General features: G+C 24.1%; 1 protein-coding gene across 2 annotated transcripts in view; it reads left to right on the forward strand.

Annotated features, from left to right (window-relative positions):
- The window catches only part of LOC129609846 (protein anoxia up-regulated-like), a 49102-nt gene extending 38390 nt beyond the window's left edge, over nt 1-10712 (forward strand). The window contains exon 7 of one of the 2 annotated variants that reach the window (XM_055521973.1): nt 9420-10712. In XM_055521973.1, coding sequence (XP_055377948.1) covers nt 9420-10434 — 1015 coding nt within the window. In that variant the 3' untranslated portion in view covers nt 10435-10712. The remainder of the gene's footprint in view (nt 1-9419) is intronic. The other variant, XM_055521972.1, reaches the window with a different exon arrangement.
- The last annotated feature ends 8714 nt before the right edge of the window (nt 10713-19426 follow it).

Consider the following 19426-nt stretch of genomic DNA (forward strand, 5'->3'; position numbering starts at 1 on the left):
ATGATGATGATTATGATGATGATTATGATGATGACGATGATTATTATTGATGATTGTGATGATGATACACGCATATTATATATACCGCCCTCACATCCTATTTTAAAATAATGTTTTTTGAAAAAAAAAAATTTCAAAACAAAAACAAAAAAATTTATTAGAGATTTCTATTAAAAATTACAATCAACTGCAAATATGTATATCATGTAGTTTAATTCTACTACACACATATACATATACATCTATACATACACACATATATATCAAATATATTTATAGTTAATATTATAATCACAAAATTTTAAAATTCTAAAATAATAGAAAAAAATAAAATAATTTAATTTAAATATAAGCCTCACATTATAATATTAAAAAAAATTTCTGAAAACAAAATTGTTAAAATAAAATATAAATAATGAAACATAAATATTGAAAATAAACGAGGTGTATATGTAAATACATACATATATATACATACATATAATGTATATAACAAACATAAAATAAATAAAATCTATTTTATTTTAATCTAAATAACCTTCAAACAAAGTGATCATTTACGTTTTAACGTTAATGACCAATCCATAATAAACTATTTTAATGGTTATATATATATATACATATACATATATTATAAAAGAAGAAAAAAAAAAAAACATAACAAAATAAATAATCACCATGTCAAGACACTAGAAATGTTTATATTAACTTTTTAAAAATATTTCTCAAATAGCTACTTATAATAAAAAAAAGTTTACTTAATGGAAATTTAATAATAATTTCACCTTTATGCATACTTTTACATATATATGAATATATAAATGTCCTTTATAATATATACTCACATATAGATTTATACATATACATAATGTGTATATGCAAATAATATACTGGAATACCACAAATAATATACGTAAATCGTATAAAATTGCATATAGGATTTTATTTTTCTATTTTATCATTCTCTAGGTGGGGTATGAGACTGTTGTATGACATCATACAATTATTATCATACCTCAGTTTGATTTTATAATTTTAAATTTTCATTATATGCTGGTGATTAACTTGCCATACTGCAAATAATACTTAATATATATATAAATAATTTTTAATACTTTTAATAAAAATTAAAAATATATTAAAAATTCTTGAAAATTTTTTTTTTTTTAATTTAATATTTAAATTTCAAATCGAAATACATAACATAACTTAAATCTACATATAAATTTACATAAAGAAACTGAATATTTTACTTTTACAGATTTGTAACTTAGTTAAGTAATTCTTCAATATCCAACATTTTTTCTGTTGGTTCTTCATTATCACAACTGTTATTTTTTAACATGCTATTTTTGTAGATTTTGCAGTTTGAATTTATCAAATGTGCTTTATATTATACCTTAATTAGAATTGAATTATCAAAAATCCTCTATATTAGTTATAGCGAATATATGCGTTCTCTTAAGTATAAATAACATTCAAATTGCATACCATCCAATATTTTCGTTAAAATTTGCTTGTGGTCCGTTTCAATTTATATTGATAAATATTTTTTAGCAATTAATTGTTGTAATCTCATCTAGTATTAAAAATTTAATCAAACTTTTCTTTTAATTTAATTTTTATTTCGCATTTAATAGTAATCTTTAATTGTATGATTTTTTATTCTTACAATTGAACAAACCAATTTAAGTAACGCAAATTCTCAATTTTAATCGCGTTATATAACGGATGCTTGTATATAATATACATGTATTATGGATATCTAATGTTTACGTAAATACACAAAATAACATAAAACATATTATTTTATAGAATTACGGTGTAAATTTAATAAAATTTAGGAAAAAAATTTCATTTTAGTGATTCTATACAATAGGGCTGTAATTGTTACTCAAATCAAATATATATACCTTCATGTATATGTGTATATTATATAGTATGATACCAAGTATAATACCAATAACGAAATGATACCAAGCAGATGATATCATTAATTCAATACTATACTTCTTATTAAACACAAAAATTTCTAAATAATTTTTATAATTCCTATTTTGTAGAAGCTTATTTCACCTTGAATTGCCATTTCGAAAAAAAAAATTTTAATTTTTCTTTTATAATTTAATTGTTTACATAATTATCTTCTCCTTTAAATAAATAATTAAATTTAAAATAATTAAAATAATTTCAATAAATTTCGTAATTGCTTTCTTGCAAGGGTGGGGGCATTTGAAATAAAATGTATATTTAAACTCATATAAAATAATATAAAAGAGGTGATTTTCATAATGATGATCTTAACAGTGATGTATTTTTTTCTAAGCAATTTTCTGTAATTTATTCTAATCAAAAATATTTAATTTTTTAATATTGTTAAAAATGTTATTAAGATTTCTCAAAAAATTGCAATTTATTATTACCAGCCTGATCGTGTATCTCGCCATTTTATTCACTTTCAAATCAGAATTCTCTTCATCGACTGGATTCAATTCAAATTATCGACTGGACGCCTCACTTTCAAAAACAAAGTGAATAGATTTTGTATACATTTTAGAAAAAAATTAGATACACAATACTCCCTCGAAAATTTTATTACACAATAGTATATGATACGAGTAGTTAATCACATTTCTCTCACTTTCCCAGTAAAATAGCGAGATAGACGATCAGGACCATATTAAATAATACGAGTATAATGCTCTATAAATTCCAAGCGATTTTTGAGATTTTAGTATCTTAAAATTCAAGTAAACAAATTCCAAAAAATTTGGTAGAAAGAAAATTATATTAATTATATGGAATTAACAAAAAGAATATTATATGGAATAAACTATAAATTGTTTCTACAACTAATGTGTAAGAGAAAACGAGAAGAAACTTGCGGTACTTTAAAAGTTTTTGGAAAAAAACAAAATTTTTGGTGTTTTCTCCAACAAAAAGTGAACAAATGAATTAAGACGCAAAAAAAAAAAAAAAAACATTTACAGAATACTAAAAAGTCTGGCTATAAGCAGTAAAATCTCTAAATACCCTACCAAGTTTTAAAAGACTTTCAAGTTTATATTAATAGTTTTAGCTTGATAACTCCTAATGAAGTAGGTATTTTGGAAATTGTATTTTCAATACAAAAATATTCTATTGATTTTGTTTTTAATTTTCATTCAACTTTTTCCCTGGAATAATTTGATTTTGGGAATAGCTACATGCAAATTTCAAATTCATTTTTCTCATAGTAATTATTTGACATTGATATAATTCTAAAATAGAATTCTATTCCGTTTTCAACGCAAATTCTTATGACGTGATAATCTCATTTCTTTTTTCGAAAAGTAGAATAGTTTACTTTTGATTTTCTCCTACACAATTTTTTCTTAATAAGTTTATTTTGAATTTAATTCAATTTAAAATCAAAAATTTTTATAATAATGTCTTTAGAAATTCTATAAAATTTAAAATATTATTTTATGATATGCATAGTATGTAAAGAAACACAAAAAATTTTTCAAGGGGAAAAATTTCATAAAGCCTCATTTAATATTTTTGTTTTATGCCATGCAACGTTTAAATTCATAATGCTTTTTTATTTTTTGGTATTTTTTTGATGTAAAACAAAATTTTTTATTCTAAAAATAAGTGTAATTAAAATATAATTTTCAAAAGAATAGAAAAAACAAAATTAGTTTCAATTTTAAAATAAAATTAAAAAAAAAAATAAAAATTGTTAATTTTCTTGTTCTTTTGTCTCAAAGAATTTTACTTTCAAAAATTCAATTTTAATTGCTTAAAAATGATTTATAAGCAGAAAATATTTAAAATTTCATGAATTTGTTTGTATACTTAAATAAAAATTGGTAATATTAACATTAAATTTCATAAGCAATAACAGTAAATAAAAGTTTCGAAAATATTAAAATTATTTCAAATACACTGAAAAAAAATGCATATCTAAAGTGGTGATTTAACCATTTCGAAGATCAAATTTGTGTTTTGTAAATAAAATATTGATAACACGTAATATTTTTATTCAAAGTAGATTTAATTTTTATTTTTATATGATATAAACTTATTTCAATACTTTTTAAAGTAAAATATGCGCTACAATTATTTCAAATATAAGAATAAAACAAAACTAAACGGGATATAATGTATAGCAACTTCATTCAAAATCCAATTTTGATAAATGAATGTTGTAATTAAGGTTGTAATTGGCTATAGCAATTTTATATTTTTCAAAGCAAAATGTAGCTGAATAAAAAATGTTTTGATTAACATAAGTTTATCGATATTCAAATTAAAATATTGCCAAATGAGAAGTAATTTATTTTTACTGTGCTAAACATACAATTTTTCTCAATTCCTTGAAAAATATTTTAAATTTGATGAAAGAATATATGTATACAAAATTATTGTAGTCCTTTCAGAATTTTTTTTCATTCTAACTCAATTATTTTGTTTTCATAAATGACTCAAAAAAAGAATTAATTTAAAAACAATATATTTTCTAAAACAGATTTTTTTTTATTTAAATTATATTCAAAATAAAAAAAATTAGGGAATACGAAATACATTTGTGTGAAAATTAGCCATAAATTATGGTTGTCGTGATTTCGAATATAGTTTACGTCGGTTCTGTTTAAAAAAATATCAAATTTACTTCAAATTTTTCTCAGTATAATTCTCAGTGTAATCTCAATAAAGAACATACTTAAATTTAATTTAGTTTTAATTGCAAATATACAAAAAAAGATTCCAATTATTAATAATTTTAAAAATGTAAGATTCGATATTTGATAATTTAAAAAATTTTAATGAAATTTACTCTATAATATTGTCTTAGCAAAATTGATTTGAAATAATTTTGGATTTAATTTTGTTTGAGCTTCTGATTAAAACACAGTTTTATTAAGTCCAGTATTAAAAAATCTTAAATTATAGTGGTGGAAATTTCTGTAATTTTTTCTATTTATGATAGTTTTTGCTATGAGTAATTTCCTTCATGAAATTTTAATAAATTTGTGCTCAGAATAGGTCATCATATTTGATCCAAAATCTGATTTGGATCAGCTAAGCACACCATTTCGTTAATAAACACAGAGATTTGTTTTTAAACGAGAGAGAAAACTTTATTCAAAAGTCTTTCACTTTTTAATTTTTCTTATGCTTTCTCTATTGAATCTGGAATAATACACCAATTATGTATGATTTGCGATGGACGCAATAACATGAACTATATAAATAATTGGAAAATGTATAATATAAAATAATATTAAATTATTAAATAACAAAGCAAAAAACTACATAATTCAAACAAATATAAATAATTAATAATAAATTTGAAATGTGCAAACATTTCAATTTCTCGAATGTCATTTAACCAAAAATTTGAAAAATATTCAAATAATTAAAAAATTTGCAAGAAATTAAAAATAAAATTAAAAAATATTAAATATATATATATATATGTACGTAATTCATTTCAATATTTATTTTGTTCAAATATTTTAGTATGAAAAGAAAAATTAAAAGAATTTCTTCTCAAAACTTACTTGTATGCCTTTATATTAGAAATTATTCGAATAGCTGTAAAGAAAAAATATTAAATATATTAAGTAGATCAATAAAACAAAAATATTTAAATTGTATATCGATTATTTGAATTGCGAGGCCTTGATTAACTTGCATTTTACAATATTCTTATATTTGGCAATGCGCCTAGATTGCTGCAAAATTTTAACCACTAACAAAAATTCATCAATATTTTAATAATCAAAAATTATTATTTTTTAATTTGTTGCAACCCAAATTCGATAATAATAAAAAGTTCACAGCATTTGTGGTCTTATTTTGAATTTAATTATAAATATTTTTAAAAATTACATTTTTTATTTTATAATTATATTTAATTGACAATTTTTCCACAGAAATAATATTGACAATTTTCCCAAAAAGAAAAAATAAACAAATAATTCTATAAAAATAGCAAATCTAAATTTTATGTGCATACCAAACAAATAAACAATATTTTTTTATATCATAAATAAATTATATTTTTAATTATCAATGATAAATTATTGCAATTCTTAAAGGGTAAGGGTATACATAGATGGGTACATATATTATAATACCTTGTGAAATATTTTCTAAAATCCTTGAACTTAAAAATCCAAAGCGCCAAGAGAAACAAAAAGTATTGTAATATGTAAATATATAAAAAAATTTTAAAATTTAAAATTAAATTTTACATGGGCTTCTTCTATATAGAAATAGAAGATAAATAAGTATAGCTAAATTTTAATATTAAATTAAAACTACTTAGTTACTCTATCTACTTATACAATATTCAAACGTATTCAAAAATATTCTATTGAATTTTTCATTTTCTTTGGATTTTAGACTTTATACCACAAAATAATAAAATGTATTTTTTCTAATTTTTATATGACGTTGATATAGATACTTTCTATATAGAAGATTAACTAAAAATTTTTCTATATGAAAAATAAGAAAATTAAGTTATTGTAGCGTATCAAAATTTTAATTGAAATTTTTGGCAAATAATCGGAATTTATAATATATTTTTTTTTTCTTGTTTGTTTGTTTGTTTGTTCTTAATGTTTCCTTCTATTTGAAATATTGCTGAAAAGTATAATATTTTAAATATTTTCTAATTTTTGTTTTTCGGATATAAGTTATTATTATTTTATTTTGTTTTTAATGCTCATACATAATTATTCATTAAAGAAAGATTTATCAGTTTTTTTTTTTTTTTTTTGTAATATAAAGCGACATTGTTTTTTGACGTTGCTTATTCCCACACGATTTTAAATTTTAGCATAATATTTTTTTAACATAAAATATTTTACGTGTTTAATCTACATGTGTACAGTGTTAAATAAAATTAATCACATAATAATTTTTACATAGTAAATTAGTTTTATTATATACAAAAAACTAATAAAATTTTATTATTATTTTATGCGGTAATGCTCAATATATCTTTATAAAGTACATTATTTATTAGGCCTTAGAGATGTTTGAACGACCGATTGTGATTGCCACAGAATTAATTTTTGATAAATGCTTGTAAAGTAGCTTGAAAATAATTAAAGTCTATGTATATTATGCTCGCTACATAAAATTAAAAAAACATTTCCTTTTTTTGCATTATATAAAAGCTTATTACATTCTAATTATAGCTGTTTATCGTCCTGGCGTAGCCGTATGTGCTTACGTTGTATATGCTGTGTATATTCATTAAAAATAATAATAAGGCATGAAGTCTTGCATTCAATTTAATTTCAATTAATAATAATTTATATTTCAAAATTTTAGCATAAAAGTAATTTATAATTCAAATTACAAAATTGGTTGGTTGGTTGGTTAGAGTGGCCGGTGCGACCCGACTGGCCAACACCCCAATTAGCACCGACGTGCCGTTTTGCTACCACCGCCTCGTGAAACCCGGTTGTCAAAGTACGTTGGTCCAGGGCCAGCGATCAGAGCCACCCCGTTCTTTTAAGGAACCTATTTACGTCCCCGATACTTTTATTAGAAATGTTCCCCAGTTCCATTATGTCCGTTTCCCCAAATGACAACAACCTGGCCCTTTGAAGAGCCGGACACTCGCAGAGATAGTGAAAAAGCGTCTCTTTTTTGTCTATCTCCCGACAACTGCGGCATGACGTATTAAAGGGAATTCCCAGCCTAGCTGCATGATCCCCCACAGGCCAATGCCCCGTGTACACAGCCACTAACTTAGCTATGTCCGGTCGAGGCATCGCCAGGAGGCTCATTGATTTCTTATGGTCGTATTTCGGCCACGTCTTCCTAGCCGTTGCACATGTGCTCAGGCCCCTCCACCTGCGGTCCGCACATGCCACTTGGAAGCGGTATATATCAGTTTTGATGGTGTTTATAGGGACAAGAACTCGCTCGGCCCTGGAGCCGTCCAATGCCGACCCACATCTGGCCAGCTCGTCAGCCCGCTCGTTTCCTGGTATGTTCCTATGTCCCGGAACCCAGAGTAAGGTGATACTATGATGACTGCACAATCTCGTCAGCTCATCGTAGCAAAGCCCTACCAACTTTGAGAATATCTTTGGCGAATTTAGAGCCAGAATCGCAGCCTGACTATCCGTCACAATTGCGACCTCCCGGGCCACAACCAAATCCCTTCCCAGGATTTCGCATGCCTTCCATATGGCGAATACTTCCGCCTGGAACACGCTCGATCCGTTGGGAAGGCGATATGACTCCGATATGTTCTGAGTCTCCGAAAATACTCCAGCACCGACCCCATTCCTATCCTTGGAACCGTCAGTGAAGAGAGCAACATCAAAGCCTTGCAGTGGAAGATTTCTTTTCCACTGCCCGCGAGACGGAAGCTCAACCCGAAACTTCTTGTCAAGCTCAAGTCTAGGGATGCAATAGTCTGTAGCATCCGCAACCACTCCGTCCGGTAGTGACTGAAGGACATTGCCGTGGCCATACGGCCTTTCGTGCCAGCACTCAGCTTCTCTGAGTCTAACGGCGCTTGCCGCGGCCAGATTCTTAATATGGATGTCTGGTGGAAGCAAATGGAGGAGTACATCCATAGCGTCCGTGGGCGTCGATCTCAATGCCCCCGTAATGCTTATGCATGCAGCCCTCTGTACCCTACCGATCTTGGTACAGTTGTAAGCTTTCCCCAACGCCGGCCACCACACGAGTGAACCGTAAGTTAATATAGGTCGTACAATGGCCGTGTATAACCATAAAACCATTCTAGGTTTCAGCCCCCACCTCCTGCCGACCATCTTTTTGCAGGTGTAAAGTGCCGTACAGGCCCTGTTCACCCTCTCTTGCACGTTAAGCTTCCAGTTAAGTTTAGAGTCGAGTATGACTCCCAAATACTTAACTGCCGGACTCAAACTGAGCCGCAAACCACCCAATCGGGGCAGTCCAAAGCTCGGGATTTTTGTCTTAGTCGTAAAAAGTACAAGTTCCGTCTTGGCTGGGTTCACTCCAAGGCCACATCTTTTAGCCCAAGAGCTCACCACATTTAGAGATCCTTCCAAAACCCCACTGATTGTTGGAAGGTCAAAGCCGGAAACCAGGATTACTAGGTCGTCAGCGTATGCCACTGCCTTCACTCGCCTTTCTTCAAGTTGCAGTAGAACCTCGTTCATAACAACAAGCCACAAAAGTGGCGAAATCACCCCACCTTGGGGCGTTCCCCTACTAATGTACCTTGCGACACTACTATCACCAAGATCCGAAATTACAAAATTAGATTTGAAATTATTTTTTTTGCTAAAAATCTGCACGTCTATAATTATCTTAACTTAAAATGCTATTAAGTAATTTCTTCATTACAATCTGAATAATAATATAAAAACAAAAATGAATATGTCCAAATTTTCTATTTTCCTTTTCAGACACGATGAAGCTAGATTAGAAAAACAAAGAAAACAAGCAGAAGAAGCTGCAAGAATCGCAGCTGCTGAAGCACAAGCTAAAGCCGCTGCCGCAGCAGAAGCTAAAGCTAAACTCGCTGCTGAAGCAGAGTCTAAGGCTAGAGCTGCAGCAGAAGCAGAAGCTAGGGCAGCTGCCGAAGCAAAAGCCGCCGCTGAAGCTGAAGCTGAAGCTAGAGCTGCCGCTGAAGCTGAAGCAAATGCCGCTGCTGAAGCGGCAGCAAAAGCAGCAGCCGAAGCAGAAGCTAAAGCTGCTGCCGAAGAACAAGCTAAAGCAGCTGCCGAGGCTGAAGCTAAGGCTGCTGCTGAAGCAGAAGCTAAAGCAGCTGCCGAAGCCGAGGCTAAAGCAGCTGCTGAAGCTGAGGCCAAAGCTGCTGCTGAAGCCGAGGCTAAGGCAGCAGCCGAAGCTGAAGCTAAAGCAGCCGCTGAAGCAGAAGCGCAAGCTAAAGCTGCCGCCGAAGCTGAAGCTCAAGCAGCTGCCGAGGCTGAAGCAAAAGCCATTGCTGAAGCTGAAGCAAAGGCCGCCGCAGAAGCGGAAGCTGCTGCCGCTGAAGCCGAACCAGTTGCTGAAGCAGAACCACAAGCTCCTGCTGAAAGCGAAGATGTTGCTAATGAAACTCCTAGTGCAACTGAAGATGCTCAAGACACAAAACCAGCTGAAGAAACTAGCCAAGAAGAGACTGTTGATCCTGAAAAAGCTGAAGCAGATAGAATTGCTGAAGAACAAAGACTGTTAGAAGAACAAAAACAAAAAGAAGAAGAATTACGTCGTTTAGCTGAATTTGAAAAGAATGCTAAAGATGAAGAAGAAGCTGCCTTAGCGAGTCAAGCAGCTGAACTAGCTGAAATTGCTAGACAAGAAGTCGACATAACAGCCAAAAAATTAGAAGAAGTTCAAAATATTGTTAATGAAGAAAATGTAGAACCACAACTTAATGGTAATCAAGCAGAAGAAGAGAGTGCGCTTGTTGAAGAATAATTAATTTTTTTTTTTAAGTTTGACTTTTTACCATTTTTTTATATTGAAAAAATGTTTTTCTGAAAATGCAAACTTAATCATAATGATTTTTTATCGTTTTATACATATACATATTCTTTTCTATATTGTTTTTACTTTTTTATTGAATTAACTTCAAAAATTGAAATAGTATTTAAAAATTTTGAATATTTTTATATTGTTATTGGATGTTATTAATAAATTTATCGTTATTGTTATATGTAAATGTTATTTACTGTTGTTACATATTTTGTTTAACGTTTATTTAAGTAAAAAAGAAAAATAAAATTTATTTTTTATTATAATATAAAAGAAATATTTTCTTGCGTTCAAAAAGAATCCTTCACTAGCGCCCTTATAAGTACAGTGCACCCAAAAAATAAGCATTCACAATGTTATTGTAAAAGAATAAAACCAAAAATATTAAAGAAATTTTCAAGTGTTCATCTCTTTACAAAAATTATTATACGTTTAGAGATCCTTAGTTTTGAAATTAGAGACAATTCTATTTTGAGGCCAGACATTTTTCATCAGAAATTATAAAAAAGGTGGTTGAGAGAATTAAAAGCAGAGGGAGAATTTTGTCAACAGAATTTAAGTTATTTACTTAATTAATATTAAAAGCAATGTTTTGCTGTATCTATGATAGTATTGAGTTTTGAAAATTTTGAAAATGCATTTCTTAAGCTTAGAAGTGCAAAGTTTTTATAGTTTCATATACAAACTAAATGCAGAGCTTTTAGCTTAACTGCATTTTCAAAAATACCCCTCTTACTTGTTTGCTTTTTATTCTATACCTGTAGTTTGAATTGCTCTTGAATTCATATTTTCAGCTCATCTTAAACTAAAACCTTAGTACACAATAGCGATTATCAATTCATTCATTTTACTTCTTCAATTTAAAAATAATTGTAAAGTTTAATATTCAACATTTGTATAAAAATTCGTAAATAAAATTTTAAATGGTGAAAATATTTTGTAAAAGCACTAAAAAATATTTAATTTCCCAACTTGTGCAACTCAGAACGTCCATCTTAATAGATTGTAAGGCTAATATTTGAACACAATTCGATAAATAAAAATAATATTAAAAATAATTTTAGGTATTGCAATAATTTATTTTTAAAATTAATTGAATAACGACTTGAAATTTCCGATCAAAACCGAAAAGCAGATCTATATCTCGTAGTTGCTGAAGACCCTATATCTTTATTCCTTCTCAGATATTCTAAACATCTAAAAAAGAATTATTAATCCACAAAAGAATTTTGTAAACTTATTCAAATATTCCTCTTTAAAAAAAAGGATAAAAGTCGATTTATGTATATTTTAATAACAATTTTTTCTTTATAAACCAATAAACATATTTAAAAAATAAAATTTCTAAAATCTATATGACCCATGCCATAAAAAGTTCCTTAGTTTGCAATATGTTTTTCAAGACAAGATAAATTTGATTTAAACGAGAAAAATATAGTTGACCTTGACCGCTCTGTGATACCCGTATTAATTGTCTTATGTGCGACTAAATATGCCATAACTGACTATGGGACAGTTATGCCATAACTAACTATTCTATGACTTTAAATTGCCGTATTACCATATTAACTTATACAAAATTTTAGTACAGTGTTTTTCAAAATACTGTGTGTGCCAAACTACTATTGAAGTTGTATTGCAGATACCGGAAAGAGTCAAGAAATTTTAACGAATTTTATCAAACACATGGGCCTTACTAATATATTCGTTTGTGTGAAATTTCAATACTATAGCTTTTATAGTTTCTGAGATATAGTGAAATAACTTTTGAAGTTGTATGGCAGATACCAGAACTGTAATAAATAATTTCTGGCACTTACTACAATAAATCATTTGTGAAAATTTGGTAAACTTAGCTCAATTAGTTTTTGAGTTATTGTTGGGACAGACGGACGGACGGACAGACAAAGCTAAATCAACTCAGAATTCGACGCTGATCAAAAACATACACTTGAGTCCATATCTTCGAGCATTATTTCTTAGCGTTACAAACGAAAATTTAGTACACCCTTCGAACATATGTTCGTACGGTTATAATAAAGGGCTACCAATTAAATTTATATGAAAAACTATTTCATTAAAAAAAGTGTTTTATTTTACTATAATTAACAAATTTTATTTAAGAGCAAATTAAAAATATCCAAATTTATATGCAAATAAATATATTACATCTTAAAAAAAAATAATTATTAGAATTTTTTTTTAATTTATAAAATTACAATGTGGAAGTCCTCTTGCATTTTGTTGTTATTTTCTTTTTTTTATTTTTTAATCTAATTATCTTATTTATTAATATATAATCATATAGCTTATAAATATTTTCATATCCATATACATATATACATATATTATATATCTATATTTTTATATAATAAGACAAACATTATTATTACTATTATATTTAACTTAAAGTCTTAAATAATTATTTATTTGAATTTTTATTTCATTTCAAATATGGATAATTAACTAAATTGCACAGAAAGGCACAGGCAGCAAATTACAAAATTTTTACATTTTATATTTTCCTTATGATATTAAGTATTAAAAAAAATATATATATATAAAAAAAAAATTAAAATATAATTAATAAAAAAAACTTACACTACCGTAATTCTAGAAACTGGCAGTGAATATCTTGGCAGCATGAAAATTCTTAAGAGTTATAAAACACAAAAAAAAAAAATATATAAAAGTCTTTTTATCTTTCTTTACTGCCTAAATGAGATTCAGATTTACGGATTTTATTATTTTGTTTCACTTTTTTTTTTTCATTTTACAATAAATGCACATTAGGTTTTTATAATATTTATAGTCATTGATTGCCCTAAGTTTGAAGATGTTTTATAGACAAACACTATTACTGAAATGGAAATATATTCTAATTATTTTACAGGTTTATCATAAATATTAATTTTAAATAACGAGAATTAATAATAGATTTTTAAAATTGGAATACACTAAATTTCGATAAATTAAACTAAAACTGTTTCTTTATTTTGTTTTTCAAAATTAATTAGATAATTTAAATTGAAATGGGAGAATATTTCAATAATATGAATTTTTTCAATTTCAGTAATATTGTTGAATATATTTTAAGTAATCTCAATTTATTACTGAAGCATATTTTTAAATATACTAAATATTCATCATTTAGTTATTTAGATATTTTGATATTACAGAAATAAGGTACCATTAAAATAATTAAATATTATTATTTTAATTGAAAAATTTTAAACTTTGCAAAATATTTATAATAATTTCTAGTTTATTATTATTTTCAGAATTCATCTAATACCAATATTAAATTTTAATAAAAACATTATACATATTATGTATTATAGTAAAAAAATATTTTCTTTCAAGGTTTTCTTAGTATATTAAACGCGAAAATTCAAAAATATTATAAGTGTTTAGCATTTTAATTTCATTTTTTGCTTTACTTTTTTGGAGTATTTTTGTTTTAAATATCTCCTTCAGGTCCTGTTTTTTATTAAATTTTTTTTTGCTTTATTTTCCTCGAAATTGAATAAATGTTAAAATAGAAATTGAATTTTTTCCCCTATCAGGACTATAGGGTTTTATCAGGATTGCTGATAAATTAGGTTATAAAACATAGATTAATTCGCATATTACTAAATGTTCAATTGCAATTAAATCAATTAGGTATGTTTATATTTAAAATAATTTATTATTACTATTCCTGCTTAAATTTTTCACATAAGTATATGTGCAAAAATCATAATTTTCACATAAGTATAGAAAAAAAATTTGAAAGTTTCTAAAAAAATTTAATTAAGAATTCAAACTTTTTCTTGTAAGAATTTTAAACCTTTTTGAATAATTTATATAAAATTTTGCAAAGTTTTTTTTTTTATTTTAGAAATTGATTTAAAATGATTTACTTCAGTAAAATTGTATATTCATAAGTTGATAATTAAAAAATAATTTAGTTATTATGAAAATTAATAAATATTAAAAATTTCTACAGTTTTTTTTCTATTTTATCTTAATATAATAGAATATTTCTATATTATAATAAATTGTATACTAATTTAAATTGTACTACAAAAAATTTGTATTAAATATTTATTATTTAATTACATGAGTATTTATCTAATAGCAATAATATAAAAAAAATGTATATATATAAAAAAAATTAAGTAACTACAAATTACATATTGACAATTTATTTTTAAGTATTATTTCCCACAAACAAAAATCAATAAATTTTATTGAAAATTAAAAAAAAAAATATACATAATTTATTTGAAATTATCAATAATAAGTATCATTTACTAAATATAACTATAAACTAAATTAAAAATACAAAATACATAGACAATATAAAATCAAACATAAAACCATTATACTAAATTTATTGTAATTTAAGGAGAGCTAATGTTTAATATTAAAAAACTTTAAGTTTTCTTTTTCTTTTTGTTAATTAACTAAAAATTTGGAAAGTAAAATACATAATTTAGAAAATTCGAAATTTATTCATAATTCATTTTCTTAAAATGAATATGAGTTTTCTTTTTAATAAATAGTAAAATCAAAAAAATTTAAAAGTACAATAAAATAAATATAGAATCACAAAAGACGTAATACAAAAACAAAAATATTTATTTTGTAAAAAAAGGTTAAGTATCTTTTTTATTTCAATTTTAAAACAATATTTTTTTAAATATAAATCTAGTAAATAATTTTAGAAAATAATTCAAAGAAGCCATGAGAAATCTTTTATTCGTAAAATATTTAAAAAAAAAAAATATAAATGTGTTAGTCAAAGAACAGCAAACTATGTGCAAATGTCTCAAAATTCGTACGAAAATAAAATAAATAGAAAATGAAAAAAAAAAAATTACTTTAATATTTATTACAAAACAAGTAAAATATAAAATTTGGTAAAAAAATTTACTAAAATAAAATAAAAATTAGCAAAAACATTTAGAATACCGCACAAAGATCAAAGACGTTAAAACAATTTAAATTGTAATTATGTCAATTATTGTTTTTATTTACAATTTATGAGTTAATAAAAATTTTGACTAAATAATATTTGAAATTAAAATAGGACCTTTAATTAATTTTTTTTATATAAATAACATAATTAACCAAAAAGTCAATATTTATTTTTAATATGAGTTTGATTTTGCTAAAAACTGTTTTAAAATTTAACTATATTATAATTAATTTAAAAGCATATTTCAAAAATAGAAATTATTCTAAATAATATTTTTTATATGTTAAGAAATAGCGGAATTTATAAATTTTACTTGATAAATTTTTAAATAAGTTACTAAAGTTTTAGGTTTTTCATTTTTAAAATTCTCTAAAATTTTTATTAGATTCATATTATATAATTTTCCTTTTTAAAATAAAATTATTTTGAAATATTAAATTGTATTAACTAAATCAGAAATTTTAATTAAACTAAATTAATAAAGACATAAACTGATTATTATTATTTTATAAAATTAAATTTTTTTACTCTCATGTCCACAATTATTATTTATTTATTAAAATTATTTATTTATAAAACAATTAAAAATCGTTACTTTTTATTGTAAATTAAAAATAATTTTATTAATCTTCAATTATGAATATATTTTCGTAATAATGAAAAAAAAAAAAGTTATTTATTAAAATTATTTTGAAATTAGATTTCAAGCTCAATATAAATTTATAGTAAAGGTTAAAAGTAAAATTTTATATATGTTTTAATATAAATAATTCCTGAACAAATAAGTATAAAAATTTTAATATTTTTTTCCCATAAATTTCGCGTTCCTTTTATCCTTAAAAACAAAATCTTTTCAAATAATATTAAATTGAAGATTAATATAAAAATTTGCTAAATTATTACTTTTTCTTTAATTGTTTTAATAATAATTGTATTTTCAATAAAGACCATAATCATTTTTTTTTAAATTAATTATTTATAAATTGTCTAAATTAATAATATTCACTCTTTTATTTAAATAAATAAAATAATTACATCATTACATAGATAATATTATTAATATTTAAAATTATAATAATGTTTAATTTTTTTACGTTTGTTTTTCATATAAAAATTGAAAAAATATTTGATTTTTTATTTAATTATTACTCAAATATTTTTTTTAAATTTTTAAATATAAAAAGTGAATTGAATATGAATATTTTGTTTGCTGTTTATATTGTTTATTGTATTAAAATTATGATACTGAAAGTTATAATTTAAAAAAAAAAACAAAATCTTGTACAAATAAATCTTAATACAATTCTTTGAAAAAAAAAATATACTGACATTTTTGTATTTAAAATTAAAAATAATAACTATTATAATTGAAATAATGCGAATAATTTCATTTTTCATTAAAACGTATACTAATTTTAGAGAAAATAAAAATTCAAAGAAAAATTGAAATTAAAAAATAATCACAACAAAATTGAGGTTAAAATAAGTAATAGCTTAAAAATATAACATAAAGGTAATGTACATAATTTGTATAAATATATGTTTTATATTATTATACTTTTCGTATAATAATACATAGAATAAAAGAATATAAAAAATTATGTACAATAAAAATTTACGATTTTTCTTCATTATAATATCATAATAAATTAAAAACAAAAATCACTGGCATACAAATTTAAAGCTTTACAGTATAGATTTTGAAAATTTTACATCCTATATTATATAATTTATATATATGTAAGTACATATATATAACAAATTTTATAAGACTTATTTATTATTAGTACTGGTTTTCTTCTGTTCACAGAAATAGGTGAAAAAATTCACAAGCTATGTATTCAATAAAAATTTAAAGCATCAAAAGATATTAAAGTTATTTTGTAAACTAAATTAGATTTTATAAATTTTATTTAATTTATTGATAAAAATAAATTCATCAATTCAAGATACTAATGAGACTAATATTGATGTATAAATTTTTATTTGCTAAATAATAAGAAATATTAATAATGTTCAAAAATATTGTTCAAAAATATTGAAAATTTATAGTTCGCCAACATATTTTTTGATGTTATATTAAAATTATTTTTAGAAAATTAAAAAATATGCAAAGCAAAAATGTTTTCTCTTGATGCAATAATTTAATTTATTTAAAAATATTCCTGTAAACAATCATTAAATAAGAATTTAATGAACAATTTTATATCGAAATATGCTTATATTCATCTATATTAATATCAAATTATTAAATGTTTTATGAAAATTATGAACACCATTTAGCTTTAATATACTAAGAACAATATTTCTAAACTAAAATTATTATGAATTTCAAATATAAAATATTGTAATATCATAAATGATTCAGTATTTATAATGTGTTATGAGTTTTTTTTTTTTTGTATTTGAGATTATTAAAGCATTATTTTATTATCAAATTTATTTATACGTATATAAATTTTATCAATCGATGCAATAAATCAATTATTTTTAATTACTGAATTAAGATATCACTGTGAAAATTTTGATTGTCTTTAAAGCAAAATATAAAATTTTTTTGTAGTTCATAATTACAAGAAACCATACAAATTTCAAATTCACTTGGCTAAATTCGTTAATTAAATAATAAATATTAACTTATTAATTTTTTGTCGTCAAATAAATCTTACATAATATTCAAAAATTGCATCCATATCGATGTTACTTTTTTTAAGATACATAAATCATTACATTTTATAATTTTGTCTCTTAACATGCATATATTAATTTTGTGTTGTATAATCCTCTATTCAAGTGATAATACAAAATATATATTTTATAAAAAAAATAATAATATTAATAGCTAAATTTGACAACCATTGTTTATTTTAAATATTTTAGTTTATAGAGATTATAGAGACTTAAAACGTAAGCATTTATTACAATTTAAAGAAAAAAATACTGTGGTTAAAGTTATAGTTTAAATAGAATAAATTTACAAGGTTTTATACGGATTTATCTCTTTTTTTTTTAATATTTTAAATTGATATTTTAATACTGATAATCAAGTATTATTACTGTTGAAGTTTTATTTATTTAATTTTGGTAACAACAATTAATATTAAAACGTTTTTAGAACAATCTAAATAAATATTTTTATTTTTTTTTTAAGAAAATTTTGGAAGATTATAATAATTAATTTATAAGTACTACATTTATTGTGCGTTTGATAAAATTTGAGCTTAGTAATTTAAATAAATATTTATTAATTTTTTTTTAAATATTATGTTCATTTTCCTAAAACTGCTACAAAAAATTTAATTGTTAAGGCACATAGCACCGTTGGTTACATTACGAAAAGAAGATTTACTATATAAAAATTTTATACACATGTAAAGGTTAACACATTAATTTCAGTTTAATGAATTTATATGGAATTAATTTTAGCATTCCTTACAGTACAAAAAAAAAAAAAATATTTATAATTTAATAAAAAGCACGATTTGGAAAATATCAAAATTTGGAAACATTATTTTGATATTATCAATAATATAGCCCACGAATGAATAGACGATTCACAACTTTTATGCTATGAAAACGTTATTGATTTAGCTTACATTTGTTTTTTTGTAATATACCCATGTCGTGTAAAATAAACGCATTCTTGTTTGGTTAGCCTCTTAGCTTTGATTAATTTAAAATACATATTAAAAAAATATATCTTGGCGTTATTTTATATATTTTGATAAATGCTTGTTTAGAAGGCGTAAATTCTGAATAAGTTTAATTTAAAAGTATGCACTGGCCATATAGTGATTTAATTTAAAATCCATCACTAGTAGTCTTATAAATCTAATCTAAGTACAACACGAGTTTTAATAATAAAATAGAAAGCACTAATTGAATATGAATAAAATGGATAACAACCACTTGCTTTCAAAGCACCAAAATTTGTTTAATTACAATATGATATTTGAGATAACTCATTTTATT

The sequence above is a fragment of the Condylostylus longicornis genome, unplaced genomic scaffold, assembly GCF_029603195.1.
Source record: "Condylostylus longicornis isolate FDR11 unplaced genomic scaffold, ASM2960319v2 ptg000040l, whole genome shotgun sequence".
NCBI lineage: Eukaryota > Metazoa > Arthropoda > Insecta > Diptera > Dolichopodidae > Condylostylus > Condylostylus longicornis.